Genomic DNA, 22,023 nt, shown 5'->3' on the forward strand with positions numbered 1-22,023 from the left:
AAATTTCTCTATTGGAATCCATAAACCTGAATTCAAAATGAAGCATTATAGAAGCAAATTTACTATGTCTGCAAGTGTATAGCTTAGATACATGATTTGGATAAATGATTACTAAATAAACATAGAAAATTAGCTCCTGCATCCATCCCCTTTCCCTTCATCCACCCCCTTTCCTGAATTTGTAATCAAATAACCCTTCAGCCCTAAAGACTCCTGCCAAGCAGGAGAGAAGAATGGAGTTAACAGTTTAATTCAATTCAACTCTACGCAATCAGCAGATAATTCAGGGCAAAGGAGTCATCTGTTAGCCTTGTCTCCTAGGAATCCTCCTAGCATCTCCTCACCTTGTTATTGGGAGATGAGACTAGAACTATTTTTTAGCTTAAACATCAATATCACTCTTACATTAGGATAGTTTTGTTTATGTCCCCTATTTTTGTTCATGATTAAGGGAGTTACCCTTCATTCCAGATGACACTTGATGCACTGATTGCCTGTATGTAAAAAAAGAAATTAAAAACTCCTCCCGGGACACAATGTTGTGAATGAGGACAGCTGTTTTGACTGATGTAGCACAGTTTTTTTGCTGACTCTCCCCTGCTCGGTTTGGTCTTGAGTGTCTAGAATCTTTGTTCCGATTGAGTCTATGCCCTCCTCCCTCAGCCCCAGACTCCTGGGCCCCGCGGGACACAGGGCATTCCTGTTCTCTATCTCTGGGCCACCTTTGGTTAAGAATGTTGGCTAACAGAGAACCAACTGCATAGATCTCTCTTCTGACTTGAGGTGAGCACTAAGAGGTGACCCTGTGATCCTGTTTTTTTGTCTTTTCAGGACACTGTTTCCGTTCATAGACCAAGCTTTTATGCAGACAGATTTCTAAAGTTCATGAATTCCAGAGTTTTCAAGAAAATTCAAGGTAAGAGTCTTACGAAATTTTTTTTTTTTTTATTTTAGCAGCTTAATTTCATTATGTATTTTGCAAAAATTTTATTGGAAGAACTTATGCAGACAGATTTCTAAAGTTCATGAATTCCAGAGTTTTCAAGAAAATTCAAGGTAAGAGTCTTACGAATTTTTTTTTTTTTTTTACTTTTAGCAGCTAATTTCATTATGTATCTTTGCAAAAATTTTATTGGAAGAACTAACGCATTTCTCTCCCTGCAGCAGTTATCACATAGTAATTATGGTTAAGTAACCCAGTCTGGTGTTTATTGATGTCCTAATCATCAGAGTCCTGTTTAGTGGTGAAAAAATTTAGAAGCTATCTAAATGTCCAACCATATAATATATTGGTTGAATATGTTATGATACAGTCAAATAATGGAATAGTATGCAACCAATAAAAAAAGATGTGTTAGCAGCACATTTAGTTTGTTAAATATAGATGTGTTCACCTTATATGTAGTTATCAGTGTGTATACCTTAAATGCACAGCAGAATTCTAATGGAATATACAAAACAGCAGTTATTCTCATGGGACATTCTCCAGGATAGATCATATGTTAGGCCACAAAACAAGTCTCAATAAATTTTAAATGATTGAAATCATACAAAGTATATTTTCTGATCACAATGGAATGAATCAATAAACAGTGAAAACTGAAAACTTGACAAGTATTTGAAAATTAAACTACACACTCTTAAACTACCAATGAGTTAAAGAAGAAATTACAAGGAAATTAGAAAAACCTCAGAGATGAATGAAAATGAAAACAAACCTACCAAAAATTTATGGGATGCTGTGAAGGCATTGCTCAGAGGAAAATTTATAGCTGTAAACTCTTACCTTAAAAAAAAAAAAAAAAGGAGGCCGGGCGCGGTAATCCTAGCACTTTGGGAGGCTGAGGCAGGCAGATTGCTTGAGGTCAGGGGTTCAAGACCAACCTGGCCAACATGGCGAAACCCTGTCTCTACTAAAAATACAAAAATTAGCCAGGTGTGGTGGCATGCACCTGTAATCCTAACTACTTCGGAGGGTGAGGCAAGAGACTTGCTTGAACCCGGGAGGCAGAGGTTGCAGTAAGCCGAGATCATGCCATTCTACTCCAGCCTGGGCACCAGAGTGAGACTGCATCTCAAAAAAAAAAGAAAGAAAGAAAAAAGAAAAATATCAAATCAATACCCTAACTTTAAACCTTGAGTAACTAGAAACAGAAGAGGAAACTAAACCCAAAGCTAACAATGCTTATTCCAGATCAAGGGAGTATGTGGGCTCTTATTTTCCTTTATATTGATATTTATTAAATTTTCTACAATTAATATGTCGTATCTGTGGGAAGTTTTTAAGACATGTGAAAGGAGAAAATAACCCTAATATATAGTTGTTTTATCATTTTGCTATTCTGTGATTCAATTTCATAAACTAAAACATGATAATTTAATCACACACAACTGAAAAAATAGAATGTTCATGTTTTATATTTAAATAAGATGAATTTTCCTGGTAATATTTATTGGAGATTTTTTAATTAATGAAAGTCAAATACTTGCAATGTAAAAATTTTGGAAAATCCAAGAAGATGAAAAAAAATGAAAATTCTTGAAATGCCACAACCCAGAGATGTCCACTGCTAATATTTTGATGTACTTTCTACCAATCTTTATTTCTATGCTTTGTGTATTTACATTAAAATGATAGCATAATGGTACACAATTTTAGGTATGGTACTCTTTTTTCACATAGCATTGTAACACGTATAGTTTATAATGTTATATTTTCCATATCATTGTATATTCTACAGGGCACCATTTGAAATTGCAACACATTAAAATTATATGAGTGTGATATAATCTATTTTTTTTTTTTGACAGAATCTATGTAATCATTCTTTCAGTATTGGGCATTTACATTGTTTCTCCTTTTTCTATTTCTTACTAGTTTATGAACATAATTTCAGACAAATGTTGTGTCCAAATTTAGGATTATTTCTGTAGAATGGATTCCAAGAAAGGGGTACTAGGGTAATAAAATGCACGTAACTGCACAGAGAGATTGTGCCACAGAAGGCTCCCATGAGAGCCTGTGTTTTACCAGCCCTTAGCCAGCATTGTGGTTTTAAATTATGCCACTCTGATAAGTAAAAAATGTTATCTGATTGATTTATTTTGCATTTCTTAAGTACTGGTAAGGTTCAACCCTTATTCATGTTTATTAGCCATTTGTAGTTCCTTTGAGAATTGAGCTTTGTAACATTTGACCATTTATATTGGCTATTTTTTTTTCCAAATTATTAATATCAATTCCATGTGTTAAAGATATTAACCCCTTTTTTAACCTTATTTCACTCTAAGGGAAACTTTCTTCCACATTTGACTCTCCCAATGGTATCTTAAAATTGCTGTCAAACTGACATCACCATAAATTATTTGCCCAAGGTTTCTTTGGCCTAGAATAGACTATAAGATAGTGTTTATTGAAACTGCAAGCTTACATGAATACCAGCTTGTGGTTCCTTGTTTTGTTTTTTTTTGTTTGTTTTTTTTTTTTTGAGACAACGTCTCACTCTATCACCCAGGCCGGACTGCAGTGGTACGATTTTGGCTCACTGCGACCTGTCTCCCGGGTTCAAGCGATTCTTCTGCCACAGCCTCCCGAGTAGCTGGGATTACAAGCATGCACCACCACGCCCAGCTGGTTTTTGCTTTTAGTAAAGATGGGGTTTTGTCTTGTTGGCCAGGCTGTCTTGAACTCCTAGCCTCAAGCGACCCACCCACCTCAGCCTCCCAAAGTACTGGGATTACAGGCTTAAGCCACTGCGCCCTGCTGTGGTTCCAATTTTTAAGAAAGATTTTTTCACCTTTCTTAGCCCTGTGCCAAGACTGGAAAAACATGGGTTTCACTGCAACCCCTGGTGCATTTTGGAGGATGCATCCCTTTAATGTTCCAGCTTTGGTGAGCCTCCCTTAGGAGACTCCCCATCTTGGGAGGTTTTTCTTTCTTAGGGGCATATAAATTAATGGTACGATCAATGGCATCTTCAATTTCATAAAATAAGGCATGTGTCACAGATTTTTCCAGTTTGGAGAATGTATCAGGATTTTAATGGAACAAGTTTTTAAACTCATAGGTAATCAAATCTATTGACATTTTCCCATTTTGATTTTTGATTTTATTATCTATTTTTTAATAATAGCTTTATTGAGATATAATTAAGATGTGTACGCGTCACCCTTTTAAAGCATACAGGCTTATGATTCTTGATTTATTCACAAAGTTATGCAATCATCACCATTTTCTAATTTTTTAAATTAATTTATTTATTTTGAGATGGAGCTTCACTCTGTCGCTCAGGTTGGAGTGCAGTGGCGCAATCTTGGCTAACTGCAACCTCTGTCTCCTGGGTTCAAGTGCTTCTCCTTTCTTAGCCTCCCAAATAGCTGGGATTACAGGCGTGAGCCAGCACACCCAGCTAATTTTTGTATTTTTAGTAGAGATGGGTTTTCACCATGTTGGCCAGGCTGGTCTTGAACTGCTGACCTCAGTTAATCCACCCGCCTCAGCCTCCCAAAGTGCTCGGATTATAGGCATGAGCCACCATGCCCGGCGATTTTCTAATTTTAGAAAATTTTCATTACCCCAAAAAGAAACCACATACCCATTAGCAGTCACTCCCCATTCCGTCCTCTTCCCAGCCCCTGGCAACTACTGATTTACTTTCTGTCTCTATGGTTTTGCCTATTCTGGTATTTCACATAAATCATATAATGTGAACTTTTCTGTTTGGCTTTTTGCACTTAACAGAATATTTTTGAGATTTATCTGTAGCATCGTAGCATGTATCAGTAATTATTCTTTTTATTGCAGAGTATTCCGTTATATTGATATACCATAGTTTGTTTATTCATCAGTTGATGGATATTTGGTATGTTTCCATTTTGGCTATTATGAATAATGCTGTTACGAACATTCATGGACAAGGTTTTGTACGGGCATATATTTTCATTTCTTCTGAATATATACCTAGAAGTGGAATTGCTGGGTCAGATGGTAACTCTCTGATAACATTCTAAGGAACTGTCAACTCTTTTCCAAAGCAGCTGCATCATTTTACAATCCCACCAGCAATGTATACAGGTTCCAGTTTCTCTGCATCCTCACTGACATGTGTTATTGCCTGTCTTTTTTTCTTTTGGCCATCCTGATAGGTATGAACTAGTATCTCACTGTGGTTTTGATTTACATTTCTCTAATGACTGATGATATTAAACACCTTGTATGTGCTTATTGGCAATTTATATCTTCTTTGGAGAAATGCTCACTCAAACCCTTTGTCCATTTTTAGTTGAGTTTTGTTTTATTATTGAGTTGTAAGAGTTCTTTGTATATTCTGGAAACAAGTCCGTTATCAGACATATGATTTGCAAACATTTTCTTCCATTCTGTGGGTTGTCTTTTTACTTTTTTGATAGTGTCTTTTGAAGCACAGAATTTTTTAATTTTGATGTCCAATTTTTTTCCTCTTGTTGCTGGTGCTTTTGGTGTGATCTAAGAAAGCATTCCCTAACCCAAGGTCATGAAGATTTACTCTCATGTTTTCTTTGAAGAGTGTTATAGTTTTAGCTCTTACATTTAGGTTTGTGATTCATTCTGATTTAATTTTTTTGTATATGATAGGAGGTAGAATCTATCTTCATTCTTTTGCATGTGGATAGCCAGTTGTTTCCCCAACATTTGTTGAAAAGCCTATTCCTTCCCCCGGTTGAATTATCTTGGCACTCTTATTGAAAATCATCATGAGAAAACATAAACCAGACCAAAAAAAAAAAAAAAAAGAAAAGAAAGTCGATTGACCACAAGTATACGGGTTTACTTATTGACTCTCGCATCTGTTCTATTGATCAATATGCCTACCCTCATACCAGTACCATACTATCCTGATTACTTCTCGTTTGTATTGTTAAGTTTCATGATCAAGAAGTGTGAGTCCTTCAACTACTCTTTTTCAGACTGTTTTGGCTATTCTGGGTCCTTGTATGTCCCTCTGAATTTTATGTTTGTTAATTTCTGGGGGAAAAAGGGTAGCTGGTAGTTTGATAAAGATTGTCTTAAATTTGGGGAGAGTTGTCGTCTTATATCTTACATCCCATAAATGTGGGATTCTTTTTATTTAAGCCTTATGCTTACAAAGGACTTCACCATTGAAGAATCAGATACATGTTCACCCATATTTTTCTTTTACCTTTTATAGATTGTTTTTTATGATTTTTTTTTTTTTCTTTAATCTAGGTTGTGTTCATTTTGGTGTATGAAGTGAGGGAGATCTAACCTTGTTTTTTCCCAGGTAGTTAACTGTTGTCCTAAACACCACTTATTGAATAAGATATTTCACTTCAAAGCACAGTCAAGTACTTTATCACTTTTGTTTATTGCGTAGATAGTAATGATAATGCTTATAGTACTGCTGCAGTGGGAAAAGTGATTCCTATCTACTTTCCTTGCTTTGTTTTCTAACATTTATCATGACCTATAATGACCTGTACTTTAGGTCCTATGCTATAGGTTTTACTTAATGCCTATCTCCTTTATTTAAATGTAAACTAGCTGGGCGCGGTGGCTCATGCCTGTAATCCCAAGACTTTGGGAGGCCAAGGTGGGCAGATTACGAGGTCAGGAGTTCGAGACCAGCCTGACCAACATGGTGAAACCCCGTCTCTACTAAAAATACAAAAATTAGCCAGGCGTGGTAATCCCAGCTACTGGGAAGGCTGAGGCAGGAGAATCACTTGAACCCAGGAGGCAAAGGTTGTAGTGAGCTGAGATCGCGCCACTACACTCCAACCTGGGTGACACAGCAAGACTTGGTCTCAAAAAAAAAAAAAAAAAAATTGTAAGCCGACTGCTGTATCCCCAGAACTTAGTGAAGGGGTGTGGGTTTGGAGAGTGCACATATTGTTATTTTTATTTGTTAAATGGATGAAGATATCATGACATGTATACTGGGTCCGATCTTCTCCTTAAGGTCCAGGACAGATCCCCACTACAGGGTAATTTTAACCGTGCACTCCCTCTTCTGGCCGCACAGCTCATCCTTCCATCTGTTCATTCTCTTATATCATAGAAACAAGGCTCCTCAACACTCCATCTCTCTCCAGTTCCTGGTATATTTTTTCCTCCTTTACCATCACCCTATTGGAGATGAGAGTTGGATGCACTTGCTGTCTCACTTTTGTATCTCTTGTCACTATTCAGTGTTCTCCAGTGGCTTTTGATCCCACCACTGGGTGGGTGAGCCACCGCACCCAGCCGCTTTCAGTCTTCTTAAAACTCTCCAGCATTTGAGACCACTGATATCAGTTCTCTGTGAAATACTCTCTTCACTTGTCTTTTGTAACTCAGGACTTCCCTGGTTGCCTTCCAGCCTCTCTTCTCCTCCTTGGTATCCTTTGGAACCTTTTCATCCCTGCTTACTCTTATTGTGGTTGTTCCTCAGGGTCCAGGCTCTGAGTTGGTCTCTTCTTATACAACACTTTGGGTAATTCCCCATTCTCCCAAGGGTTCAGTTACCATCTGTGTACTTGCAACTTACTCCCCACTCTTCTAGCAATTCCCCTTGCCTGTCCACTCCCCGAACTTAAGCATCCACTGGATTCCACAAGCTCAGCATGCCCAAAATTGAATTTAGCTGCTTACCACCCCAGAGTCTGCCTCTCTATCTGGGTCGACGTCCTATGGAAGGCCACCACAATCTGCCCAGTTATCCAGCCAGAACGCTGGCATCATCCCTTGACCCCTTCCTTCTGCTTACCACCCACGTGCAGTCACTCAGCAACACCTATCAGTCCTCACTCTGCAGTATCAGGAGTGCAGCCCCTTCTCTCACAGTACCTCTCCTGATTCAGCCACTGTGTTTTTTTTGGTTTACAGGTATTATTATTATCTTTGCCTCCCATCATGTACCCATTCAATCCAATTTCCCCACACACACTGCAGCTAGAGGAATCAGTTTAAAATATAAATCTGCTCTTGCTGATTTCTGTTAAAACCCTTCCATGCTAATAATAATAATGCTAAAGGAAATAAACGTCCATGGATTCCCTGGTGCACAAAGTCCTTAACTTTTACTTTGCAGATTTCCTGGCACACAGTAGGCACTCAATCGTTATTTGATGAATAATGCAATGAATGAATGGAATTTTTATCTAACACCACCATTTCAAAGGGAAGTTAAATTATTAGAAAAGTAGACACTTTAAAACACAACTTTAAGATGTTTCATCAACCGTGGTTAATTCAAAGACCTTCATGCCTAGAGGCATACTCCCCTCCCACCAAGAAAATAGTACCTGGTCTTCAAGTTTCTTTTATGAAGTCAGTGTTTTTTAACCTTTTTAAATCCCTACATCCCACCCACAAGTGAGTCATTCTGCCAGTGTAATAATGTCTACAAAATCCTATAATATTTCCTGGAAATACTAGTCACCATTATGTTGAAACTTCACTGAAATTCTCCATACAGATAATTCGTCTAAAGTACTAAAGCTTAGTTTCCTGCATAGAATATAAGAGTTAAATTAATTTGTTAAAGGAAATAAACTGTTCTAAGATTTCAGAACAATAATGCATTCATGCAACAAACACTCATGCACCTATTATGTATCTAGCACCACACAAAGCACTGATGATATAGAAAGCTTTTTAAATATTGATTAGTTCCTCCTTCAATAATTTAATAGTCTGTTTTGAGCCAGAGATTGAAACATGTGACAGATCTATAATGAAACAGTTGCTAATATTTCCGAATATGCTACTATGGGTACATGGAGAGAAGAGAAAAAAAAGACCAATTCTTCCAAAAGAGAGCTCACAGATAAAAAGATATTTCAACTAAATCCTGAAAATGTAACCCAGAGTTCATTAAGAAGAGAGACAGGAAGGGCATCTCAAGGAGAAAGAACAGCATGTGCAAAGGCCTAAGGGCAGAATGAATATGGTAGGTTCCAATATGGCAGAAGGGTGAGCTGAAAAGTGAATGTAGAGGTAGTCGAGTGGCAGAATGCAAGGCTGGAAATGGGCACAGGATACCTACTGCCAGCCATGGTTGAGCCAAAGACAAATTCACGCGTTTCTGTCACACAAAAGGAAGCAACCAGCCACCCAAACCAGCTCTCAAGGTTACCCAATCAAAAGAGATCCTGAGAACTGAATTTCTGCAAAATCCAAGCTCTTGTCTGCTGAGTGAGATCATTCCTTAAAGGAAGAAACTCACCACTTGAGACAAAAGTGAACTCTTTGTTGTGGTGCTATGTGGTCTTGGCAGAAGTTTGTTTTCCGGTCTTCTCTGCTCCTCATTATATGTGATGCTGATAAAGAACAAAGAGTTACTTCTTTTTCCAGGCTTTTGGCCCTCACTCCATGAAATGCCGTGAGTATAGGTCTCCTGAGTATCTTTTCCTCATTACACGGCTCTCACCCTGATCACATTTCCTTGGTACTGCCAAAAACCTTTTGATCATAGCTGTTTCTTCGTTTAGAGAAATAACATTGACCTAAGAACTATGATGTAGAAAAGCAGTTTTCAAACCTTTCGGTCTCAGGGCCACCTTACACCCTTAAAAATTATGAGGATACCAAAGAGCTTTTATGTGGGTGATAGCCTATATTTCACATGTTAGAAATTAAAATTGAGAAAAGTTTAAAATATTTATTCTTACCAGTTAAGAAAAAAATTGCATGTTAACATCAATTTTTAACATAAATAATTACAAAAAATAATATTTTCTACAAATAATTTAATGAGAAAAGTGGAATTGTTTTACCTTTTTTTTTTTTAATCCTTAATGTCTGGCTTAATAGAAGATAAATTGGAGTCACACATCTGCTTCTGAATTCAATATGTGGTGACATCACAGTCATATAACATTTAGAAAACTCTACACATGTGAGAGAATGAAAGTGAAAAAGGCAAATAATGTCTTATGATGATGATGAAAATAATTTTAACGTCACAGATCTTCTGAAAGGGTCTCCGAGACTCCCTAGTGGTTTCCAACCCACATCTGAGATCCTCTGATTTAGAAGTTTTAAAATACAGCCAGGCACAGTGGCTCATGCATGTAATCCTAGCACTTTGGGAGGCCAAGGCAGGCAGATCACCTGAGGTCGGGAGTTCGCGATCAGCCTGACCAACATGGAGAAACCCCGTCTCTACTAAAAATACAAAATTAGCCGGGCGTGATGGTGCATGCCTGTAATCCCAGCTACTCGGGAGGCTGAGGCAGGAGAATCGTTTGAACCCGGGAGGTGGAGGTTGCGGTGAGCCGAGATTGCACCATTGCACTCCAGTCTGGGCAACAAAAAAAAAAAAAAAAAAAAAAAGAAGAAGTTGTTTTAAAATACTGTATTGAAAGACAGGAGTTTATTAAAGGTCTATAAAAGTTAGCAGAGATGATAGGTTGATGAGTGCAGCAAGCCACCATGGCACATGTATACCTATGTAACAAACCTGCACATTCAGCACATGTACCCCAGAACTTAAAGAAAAATAAAGTAAAATAAAATAAATAAAAGTTAGCAGATAGAATGTTAAGGCAGAGGCCAGTGTGATAATAATAGCTTCTTGTAAAACAAGTGTGACCACTATTTGAGAGAGTGGAGAATTAAGGTAAACATGACTTATTTTTTAAACATTCAAAAATTTCTTCCCCTCAAAGAAAAACAAATTCAAGGTTTATCTTTTTTTCCCCTCAGTTTAACCAGAAAACAGAATACTAAAGAGCTAGAAAATGAACCACCTAGAAAGCAACTTAAGAAGAAAAGAAAGACACCTGAGGTTCATGCTTGCTAGTTCTGTGACCTTGGGCAAGCCACAATCTTTCCATTCTCAGTTTCTGTACCTAAAAAAAGGCCTTTCTCTTCCTCATACATGTGGATGATTTGAGATATGCAATGTGAATGTTGGCTTCCAGACTCTAAAGCCCTCCACAAATGTTATTTATTAGAATGATGATATTATTATGATTCTAAGACTGCTCGAGGGACAAATAAACCTTCCCCTCTCTTTAAGTGGAGAGATTGCCCTCCATTCTTCCCTCATTTGTGTGTCCCAAAGTCCTTCTCCAATTAAGTTCTTGCAAGCATGCTCTGGGAAGGCCCCAGATGAGCTGTGCAATCTAAGCTTTGAGATTCCCAAGGCTCAACAGAATTACTCTAATACATTTACTATCAGACTACCCCTTTATGCAAACCTCTAAAGGAAGAGAAACACTGCCAAAAACATATTCAGGGAAAAGCATAAACAGGCCTCAACTTCCCTCTCCCCCTCCCTCCAAGGAAATTCTCTAGCAATATTAAGCCAAGAAGAATTACTGCAGCAAAGAGTGAATGTAAATAAGGATGGCCCAGCTGCCACTTAAGCAACTTCCATGGACGTGTCCTCCGTGAAGTCCCAGGCTTCAGCAAGCATGATTGATGGTGAAGTACATTTTCATTAGTTCAGGTTCCCAACACACTTCTGAAGTTGTAGACTGCTGTTTAGACAAAGATTGGAAGTGAATTACACGTCTGACATAAAACCATGACCTAGAAAAGACCTAAAGGGTAGGAAATGTCAGTGGAAAGTCACAGAAAGAAAAAAACAACCAGAAGTAACTTGGCTAAATTGGGCAACATGAGTATAAGATTAAACATTGGCATGTTTAGAAATCCCCAGTCCCAAGTTAATAAAACCAGGGTCGTGAGAATTCTCTATACTTTACCATCTGTGCTTATCAACTCACCCATCCTCCTTCCAGCACTAGAAAAACATTGTTTGGAGGGGGGAAAATGATTCTTCAGCAGTAAAACATTTGAATTTTATCTCAAGTAAGACTTTATTTCAAAATCTGGAGCGAAATTTTTTTTTTTTTTTTTTTTGAGACGGAGTCTTGCTCTGTCGCCCAGGCTGGAGTGCAGTGGCGCGATCTTGGCTTACTGCAAGCTTCGCCTCCCGGGTTCACGTCATTCTCCTGCCTCAGCCTCCCCAGTAGCTGGGAGTACAGGCACCCGCCACCACGCCCGCTAGTTCTTTTTTGTATTGTTAGTAGAGACGAGGTTTCACTGTGTTAGCCAGGATGGTCTCTATCTCCTGACCTCGTGATCCGCCCGCCTCTTCCTCCCAAAGTGCTGGGATTACAGGCGTGAGCCACCGCTCCCAGCTGAGAGAAATTTTAACTCTTAATTTGCTCTAGGATATTCTGATTTAAGTCAAGTCATTTTGGACAAATAGCCAATTTGTCGTATTCATCAGATGAAACAATTTCATCTCCCTTTCCATATGTATAAAATAAGCCTCTTGTCTTCTACTCAAATAATAACTAAAATATTAATAAATAATAAAATATTCACTTTTAAATAAAATATTAATGTGATTTTACAATAAATATCTGTATTTGTCCTTTTCCTTTCTGTCTAGCTTTGAAGGCCTCACCTTCTAAGAAACGGTGCAATTCCATCGCCGCCTTAAAGGCGACTTCACAGGAGATCGTATCCTCAATTAGCCAGGAATGGAAGGATGAGAAGCGAGATTTGCTGACCGAAGGACAAAGTTATAGCAGCCTTGATGAAGAAGGTAAAGATGTGTAACTTTTTAAAAAAGACAAAAGTTCTTGTGATTTATTTATACAAGTAAATTTGCAGAAGAAAAATTTAAAAATACCTGTTCTAAGAAATAAAATCTATTAAGTTTTTAAAGGATAGCTACAGTGGCCAGGCGTAGTGGCTCACGCCTGTAATCCCAGCACTTTGGGAGGCCGAGTCAGGCAGATCACTTGAGGTCAGGAGTGCGAAACCAGCCTGGCCAACGTGGCGAAACCCTGTCTCTACTAAAAATACAAAAAAATTAGCCAGGTATGGTAGCAGGCGCCTGTAATTCTAACTACTCAGGAAACTGAGGCATGAGAATCACTTGAACCCGGGAGGCGAAGGCTGCAGTGAACTGAGATTGCACCACTGCACTCCAGCCTGGGCGACAGAGCGAGACTCTGTCTCAAATAAATAAATAAATAAATAAATAAATAGGATAGCTACAGTAAGATGCGGTTCATGCAAGTTTTAACTACCACATAAAAAAATACAATTTATGGTTTATGATAAAAATTAGACAATACTAATTCAAAAAGAAAAATGTCTACTTTCACTACATGATGGTAACAAATACTAATATTTTTTTGCTTTTACTTCTAGACCTTATTCTGTGCATGTACACATACACACATGCACAGGTACACGTGCACACACATACATGCAATGTAACAACAAGTTGTCTCTTCATTTAGGTTTCTTTAATGATTTTTTTTTTTTTTGGGTACCCACTGGTAATACTCGGGAGGTACTACATGTTTTTTACTTTGAAAGCTTCATAACCATGAGCAGGTACCAAGAGAAGGAAAGAAAAGAGGCAGAAAGGAAAAATATGGAATGTTTCATGAATTTGCATGTCATCCTTGCACAGGGGCCATACTAATCTTCTCTGTATCGTTCCAATTTTAGTATATGTGCTGCCAAAGTGAGTGCTTTAATGAATTTAAATAAAGTTTTATAATATTTTTCTTGTGTGGCTTGTACATATACCTTTTGTTAGATTTATTTCTTGGATAAATGCAGAGATATTGATATAGATTTTTTTTCTGGATTTTTTAAAATAGTACGTTTTTTAAGAATTCAGTTTTCTGGCCATTTGTTGCTATTGTATGGACTTCACATCCTTTTTGTCTTTTTTTCTTTCTTACTTGCTGGCTAGGACTTCTGGTACAATGATGAATAGAAACAGTGATTGTAGACAGCCTTGCCTTGTCCTGATTTTAAAGGGAATGCTTCTAATGTTTCACGATTGAAAAAGAAGTTTGCTGTATTTGATACCCATAATCAAGACAAGGAAGTTCCTTTTTTTATTCCTACTTTGCTGAAAGTTTTTTTTTTTTTTTAAATCAGGAATGAGTACTGAATTTTATCAAATACTTTTCTCTATCTGCCAAGTTAATCATTTATTTTTTCCCTTCTAATCAAATATGGGAGAATGACATTTTAGATTTTTCTATCAGTATATTCTTTGGAGGATCTCAGCATTTCCTGAAAATGTCTTTTACTTTCTACAGGAGTTAAGACCTCCTCTAGGGGTTTTCTTTTCCTCAGTGTCTTTAGGATGCGGTGTTATTTCTATTCCTTCTTCAGCAGCACTTATCCATACGTGCTATGTTTGGTTTCTTTCTTCCTCATCTTGCCATAAACCAACTTTTACCCGGAGTTAGTGATTTCGGCAAGAGAGTTACAGAGGTGCCCTTGATCCTCTCTGAACTGATGTCTCCAGTTCCTGGTAGACATTCACCCGTTTCTCCTAAGCTCCCTGGCACTGGCATCTCCCTCCCTAGACTACCTGATTTTCTGATAGCACATGCAAAACCGCAGGTGTCTGTAGTCTGGGAAATAGGATAAACGTATTTTAAAATTATATTAGTTAAGCTTTCAAGTAGTATGCTCAATGTGACCTCTAAAGTTAAAGCGATGGATCCAGTTGTTAATTTGGAAAAAAAAAAAAGGTAAATGTGTAATAAATATACTACACAGCATCTAGAAAGGCTGGAAACATGGGAAGTAGGGCGTATATTGTATTTTTTTCAAATGAAGTATTTGACTCATTGCTTCAAATTTAGAGACACAACACCTTCAAAGGTCTCTGAAGGTCAAAGAAAATCCTATTGAGCATAGTCTTTGAAAACGTAACATAATGTTATAAAATGAGTTTATCTTTGCTATCCTCTTCATGCACAATGTTTCGTCTCTAAATAATGCTCTGTACTTGGGGAACTTCCCCCTGCACCAAATCATCACTGAATTTCCCTCTAGTTTTTAAGTTTGTTTTCTGCCATTCTCAGTATGTTCAGGTTATATTTTCTATTGCCATGTAACAAATTACCAGAAACTTAGCAGCTTAAAATAATACCCAGTTAGTAGCCGATGGTTCTGTAAGTCAGAAGATTGGGTACAACTCACACAGGTTCTCTGCTCAGGGTCTCAAAAGCTGAAATGAAGGTGTCAGCAAGACTGAGTTTTTTTGTTTTTTCTTTCTCTCAGAAATAAGCTTTTTATTTTATTTTTTTATTATTATACTTTAAGTTCTGGGGTACATGTGTAGAATGTGCAGTTTTGTTACAGAGGTATACACGTGCCATAGTGCTTTGCTGCACCCACCAACCCGTCACCTACATTAGGTATTACTCGTAATGCTGTCCCTCCCCTTGCCCCCCACTCCCTGACAGGCCCGGGTATGTGATGTTCCCCTCCCTATGTCCATGTGTTCTCATTGTTCAGCTCCCACTTATGAATGAGAACATGCAGTGTTTGGTTTTCTGTTCTTCTGATAGTTTGCTCAGAATGATCGTTTCCAGCCTCATCCATGTCCCTACAAAGGACGTGAGCTCATCCTTTTTTATGGCTGCATAGTATTCCATGGTGTATATGTGCCACATTTTATTTATCCAGTCTATTATTGATGGACATTTGGGTTGATTCCAAGTCTTTGCTATTGTGAATAGTGTTGCAGTAAACATACATGTGCATGTGTCTTTATAGTAGAATGATTTATAATCCTTTCAGTATATACCCAGTAATAGGATTACTGGGCCAAATGGTATTTCTAGTTCTAGATCCTTGAGGAATCGCCACACTTCCACAATGGTTGAACTAGTTTACGCTCCCACCAACAGTGTAAAAGCATCCCTGTTTCTCCACATCCCCTCCAGCATCTGTTGTTTCCTGACTTTTTAATGATCACCATTCTAACTGGTGTGAGATGGTATCTCATTGTGGGTTTGATTTGCATTTCTCTAATGACTAGTGATGATGAGTATTTTTTCATATGTCTGTTGGCTGTGTAAATGTCTTCTTTTGAGAAGTGTCTGTTCATATTCTTTGCCCACTTTTTGATGGGGTTTTTTTTCTTGTAAATCTTTTTAAGTTCTTTGTAGATTCTGGTTATTAGCTCTTTGTCAGATGGATAGATTGCAAACATTTTCTCCCATTCTGTAGGTTGCCTATTCACTCTGATGATTGTTTGTTTTGCTGTGCAGAAGCTCTTTAGTTTAAATAGATTCCATTTGTCAATTTTGGCTTTTGCTGCCATTGCTTTTGGTGTTTTAGTCATGAAGTCTTTGCCCATGCCTATGTCCTGAATGGTATTGCCCAGGTTTTCTTCTAGGATTTTTATGGTCCTAGGTCTTACGTTTAAGTCTTTGATCAATCCATCTTGAGTTAATTTTCGTATAAGTTGTAAGGAAGGGGTCCAGTTTCAGTTTTCTGCATATGGCTAGCCAGTTTTCCCAACACCATTTATTAAACAGGAAATCTTTTCTCCATTGCTTGTGTCAGGATGGTTGTAGATCAGATGGTTGTAGACGTGTGGTGTTGTTTCTGAGGCCTCTATTCTGTTCCATTGGTCTATGTATCTGTTTTGGTACCAGTACCATGCTGTTTTGGTTACTGTAGCCTTGTAGTATAGTTTGAAGTCAGATAGTGTGACGCCTCCAGCTTTGTTCTTTTTGCCCAGGATTTTCTTGGCTATGTAGGCTCTTTTTTGGTTCCATATGAAGTTTAAAGTAGTTTTTTCCACTTCTGTGAAGAAAGTCAGTGGTAGCTTGATGGGCATAGCATTGAATCTATAAATTACTTTGGGCACTATGGCCATTTTCACAATATTGATTCTTCCTATCCATGAGCATGGAATGTTTTTCCATTTGTTTGTGTCCTCTTTTATTTCCTTGGGCAGTGGTTTGTCGTTCTCCTTGAAGAGGTCCTTCACATCCCTTGTAAGTTGGATTCCTAGGTATTTTATTCTGTTTGTAGCAATTTGTGAATGGCAGTTCACTCATGATTTGGCTTTCTGTTTGTCTGTTATTGGTGTATAAGAATGCTTGTGATTTTTGCACATTGATTTTGTATCCTGAGACTTTGCTGAAGTTGCTTATCAGCTTAAGGAGATTTGGGTCTGAGATGATGAGGTTTTCTAAACATACAATCATGTCATCTGCAAATAGAGACAATTTGACTTCCTCTCTTTCTATTTGAATACACTTTATTTCTTTCTCTTGCCTGATTGTCCTGGCCAGAACTTCCAATACTGTGTTGAATAGGAGTGGTGAGAGAGGGCATCCTTGTCTTGTGCTGGTTTTCAAAAGGAGTGCTTCCAGTGTTTGCCTATTCAGTATGATATTGGCTGTTGGTTTGTCATAAATAGCTCTTATTATTTTGAGATAACGTTCCATTGATCCCTACTTTATTGAGAGTTTTTAGCATGAAGGGGTGTTGAATTTTGTCAAAGGTCTTTTCTGCATCTATTGAGATAATCATGTGGTTTTTGTCTTAGGTTCTGTTTATGTGATGGATTACATTTATTGATTTGCATATGTTGAACCAGACTTGCATCCCGGGGATGAAACTGACTTGATCGTAATGGATAAGCTTTTTGATGGGCTGCTGGATTCGGTTTACCAGTATTTCCATGAGGATTTTCACATTGATGTTCATCAGAGATATTGGCCTGAGATTTTCTTTTTTTGTTGTGTCTCTGCCAGATTTTGGTATCAGGGTGATGCTGGCCTCATAAAATGAGTTAGGGAGGATTCTCTCTTTTTCTGTTGTTTGGAATAGTTTCAGAAGGAATGGTACCAGCTCCTCTTTGTATCTTTGGTAGAATTCAGCTGTGAATCTGTCTGGTCCTGGACTTTTGCTGGTTGGTAGCTTATTAATTTCTGCCTCAATTTCAGAACTTGTTGTTTTATTCAGGGATTCGACTTCTTCCTGGTTTAGACTTGGGAGGGTGTGCGTGTCCAGGAATTTATCCATTCCTTCTAGATTTTCTAGTTTATTCACTTAGAAGTGTTCATGGTATTCTCTGATGGTAGTTTGTATTTCTATGGGATCAGTTGTGATATCCCCTATATCATTTTTTATTGCATCTGTTTGATTCTTCTCTCTTTTCTTCTTTATCAGTCTGGCTAGAGGTCTATCTGTTTTGTTGACCTTTTCAAAAAACCAGCTCCTGGATGCATTGATTTTTTTGAAGGGTTTTTCGTGTATCTATCTCCTTCGGTTCTGCTCTGATCTTAGTTATTTTTTGTCTTCTGCTAGCTTTTGAATTTGTTTGCTCTGGCTTCTCTAGTTCTTTTAATTGTGATATTAGGGTGTCAATTTTATATCTCTCCTGCTTTCTCTTGTGGGCATTTAGTGCTATAAAATTCCCTCTACACACTGCTTTACATGTGCCCCAGAGATTCTGGTATGTTGTGTCTTTATTCTCATGATTTCAAAGAACATCTTTATTTCTTCCTTCATTTTGTTATTTACCCAGTAGTCATTCAGGAGCAGATTGTTCAGTTTCCATGTAGTTGTGCAGTTTTGAATGAGTTTCTTAATCCTGAGTTCTAATTTGATTGCACTGTGGTCTGAGAGACTGTTATGATTTCCGGTCTTTTGCATTTGCTGAGGAGTGTTTTACTTCCAATTCTGTGATCAATTTTAGAATAAGTGCAGTGAGGTGCTGAGAAGAATGTATATTCTGTTGACTTGGGGTGGAGAGTTCTGTAGATGTCTATTAGGTCCACTTGGTCCAGAGCTGAGTTCAAGTCCTGAATATCCTTGTTAATTTTTTGTCTCATTGATCTGCCTGGTATTGACAGTGGTGTGCTAAAGTCTCCTGCTATTATTGTGTGGGAGTCTAAGTCTCTTTGTAAGTCTCTCAGAACTTGCTTTATGGATCTGGGTGCTCCTGTATTGGGTGCGTATATATTTAGGATAGTTAGCTCTTCTTGCTGCATTGATCCCTTTCCCATTATGTAATGCCCTTCTTTGTCTCTTTTGATCTTTGTTGGTTTAAAGTCTGTTTTATCAGATTTTAGGATTGCAACTCCTCCTTTTTTTGCTTTCCATTTGCTTGGTAAATATTCCTCGATTTCTTTATTTTGAGTCTTTGCACGTGAGATGGTTCTCCTGAATACAGCACACTGATAGGTCTTGACTCTAATTTGCCAGCCTCTGTCTTTTAATTGGGGCATTTAGCCCATTTATATTTAAGGTTAATATTTTTATATGTGAATTTGATCCTGTCATTATGATGCTAGCTGGTTGTTTTGAGCTGGGCTGAGTTCTTATCAGGAAGTGCAGAGGACGAATCCTCTTCCAAGCTCATTCATGTTGTCGGCAGAATTCAGCTCATTTTAGCTGTTGGGCGAAGATCCCTGCTTCTTTGCTGTCGGACAACAAAGAGCCGTGTTTTGCCCTGGGGGCCATCCACATTCCCTACCATGCTGCCCCTCTATCTTCAAACACAGAAAATGTCCTGCAAGTAAGCCCCAACACTTTTTCTCTCTGACTTCTTGTCCCTGACCTCTAGACCCAGATTTAATGGGCTCATACGATTAGGTGAGGCTCCCCTGGATAATCTTCCCTTTGCCTAACTCAGTGTTAGCCAACTCTGGGTAACCTGAGTTACATCTGCAAAATCCCTTTTGCTAGGTCATATCACATAGCCACAGGAATAACAGCTCATCATGTTTGCAGGCCCCACAACAAAGGGAGAATTTACAGGAGTGTGGGTCATTAGGGGTCATCTTAGAGTTCTGCCTACCACACTGGCTTTAGAAAAAAGCGGAAGGATACGGGAGCAGGAAGAAACACTTCTCTCCCTCAAAGAGCTGCTCCTTATGGGTTGAGGGGTCACCTTCCTGATGATGTGTGACCTGGGACTGAGTCACTGTACAGATGTATTTTGCTCTGTCACTCAGGTCATGTCTACTTTGTGAAGTGACGCTGGTATGCCCAAAACCTAGGTTGAAGACCAGCTCCATCTGCCTTATAAGGAGTGGCAATTCATTGGAATCTGATATCAGGTTATTTTTGACACTGAGTTTTCAATGTTATGGAGAGTTTTCATGTTTTGCTTTCCGTTTAATGAAAAGTTGGGATCAAGAATATTGAAGATTGCAAGCCAGGTGTCACATTAAAGTTGAAGCCTTTCTAATTTTTGAACGTTGAGCACTTTGGTTATTCGTGGTTTTATATGTTTTATCTATCGCTGCAGTTTTCTATTTTGACTTGAATTGGAGGTGGAGAGGTGGAGCTCTACCATCCCAGTGTGTCATCTGATTTCCCAGACCAGAGTCCAGCCTTTCCTGTGCTTGCCTGGCTTCCCCTCCATGTTGCTCCCTACCCCACCATCTATACCCTTCACATCCAAAATCCAAAACCTCACACTCACACGAGAATCCCTATTACGGTCGGTTTATATTTACACACTAAAAATATCTAATTTTCAATTTGTTGTGCTTATAAAGGAATACCAGGAACACCTTAAAGTTATAATTGTATTTATTAGCATCTATTTTAGGTCCGTCTGGGGGCGTGATGGAAAGAGTCCACATAGACTCCAGAGAGATGGGCAGGGGTTACTGCTCAGCCTTGAACATTCCTCCTTCCTCACAAGGGTGGGCTCTTGCACAAATGATTTCATGGGCCCCTAAGTTTTAAAGAAAAAATAAGTGTTTTCTCATTTTAAAAAAGGCAACTTTGATGTTAAAATATGTCAAGAAGAGTCCTGGATAATGTTTAAATGTATTTATGGGCTCAGATGGGGTTAAGGTAGAGTCGACTGTTAGTCTGTTGAAGTATTTGTTTCCCGGCTCTTGAAAAACATGGGTTCTTAGATCCAACCTGAGAATCATAGATATGTGCATATCACAGGGAGGGCAGAAAGGTTCGCTGTCTGTTTATACACTTGCCAGTCATCCTTTTAATCTCTGTCAAATTATCTGCTTAAACTCCTATGAATTTTTGTATGCCATCTTTTTGAAATAGTAAATCACTTTATTAGGTTTTTAAAAGAGCATTCATAATGTCATTTCCATGAGCCATTTTGTAAATTAATGCAATTTCCTTTCTGTTTAACCTGTTTGCAAGAAGCTATTTTACATTTCTGCTGTAATTCAGAAAAAAAGTGCAGTTAATTCATAATTGAATTTGCAGCCTGATAGGTAAAATGAATGCTTTTGACTCATTTCGATTATTATAGATACTAAAGCTGCATTTATTCTTGAGATTCATGAATGTGTGTGTTGCTTTCGTTCCCAGCCCTGGGATCCCGACACAGGCCAGACCTGGTGCCTAGCACTCCATCGCTGTTTGAAGCTGCTTCCTTGGCGACCACAATTTCATCTTCTTCCTTATACGTCAACGAGCACTATTCACACGACAGGCCTACACTCTATTCAAACAGGTAATACTTAGTGCAGTCAAATAACCCATCAGGCTGTTACCACGTCAACATCAGGCCTGAACCAGTGTCTCTGAATGAGAACACGTCTCTAGCAACCAGCATGTGCCTGTCATCTGCCTCGTAAGTCGGAGAGAGAACATGCTTGATTTTTGCTGTGGCAAAAGAACATTGGAGGGAAAACCCTCATGATCTTTCTTTACAGTTGACCATTATGTCATGTAGAAATTATATACTTGGCTCAATGGAAGAAGACAAATCTTTCATCTTTTTTATTTTAGTAAATTTTTTAGGAATGGATTTCTTCAGAGTGAGTACTCTTAGTCAATATTACACAGGTAGCTGCAAAGATATTGTAATATTCTCTTTTGGTATGTGTGATCTTAGTGACTATGGTAAACAGAATAATGCCCACCCCCCCAAAGCTGTCCACATCCTAATTCCGTCACCTGTGAATATGTTACCTTATATGACAAAAGGGATTTTGCAAATGGGATTAAATTAAAGATCCTGAAATGGGAGAAGTATCCTGAATTATCCAGATAGGCGCAATATAATCACAGGGTTCTTGTAAGGGGAAGACAGAAGAAGAAGGGTCAGAGTCAGAGAAGGAGACACAACATCAGAAGCAGAAGTCAGGATACCCCATTTGCCCTGATATGATTATTATTCATTGCATGCCTGTATCGAAATATTTCATGTAACCTATAAGATTTTTGGAAATTGTATGCTCTCTAGCAACTTGGTGTGGATTTTTATATAAGCACCATTTTATGAGTTCTATAAAATG

At 38.2% G+C, this 22,023-nt stretch overlaps 1 protein-coding gene across 3 annotated transcripts in view; it reads left to right on the forward strand.

Moving 5' to 3' along the window:
- PIP5K1B (phosphatidylinositol-4-phosphate 5-kinase, type I, beta) overlaps positions 1–22,023 on the forward strand; it is a 316,932-nt gene that overhangs the window by 225,880 nt on the left and 69,029 nt on the right. For all 3 annotated transcript variants that reach the window (XM_011970143.1, XM_011970145.1, XM_011970144.1), the window contains 3 exons: positions 832–916; positions 12,390–12,545; positions 21,092–21,236. In XM_011970143.1, the coding sequence (XP_011825533.1) occupies positions 832–916; positions 12,390–12,545; positions 21,092–21,236 (386 nt within the window). The remainder of the gene's footprint in view (positions 1–831; positions 917–12,389; positions 12,546–21,091; positions 21,237–22,023) is intronic.

The sequence above is a fragment of the Mandrillus leucophaeus genome, unplaced genomic scaffold (genome assembly GCF_000951045.1).
Source record: "Mandrillus leucophaeus isolate KB7577 unplaced genomic scaffold, Mleu.le_1.0 Scaffold93, whole genome shotgun sequence".
Taxonomy (NCBI): domain Eukaryota; kingdom Metazoa; phylum Chordata; class Mammalia; order Primates; family Cercopithecidae; genus Mandrillus; species Mandrillus leucophaeus.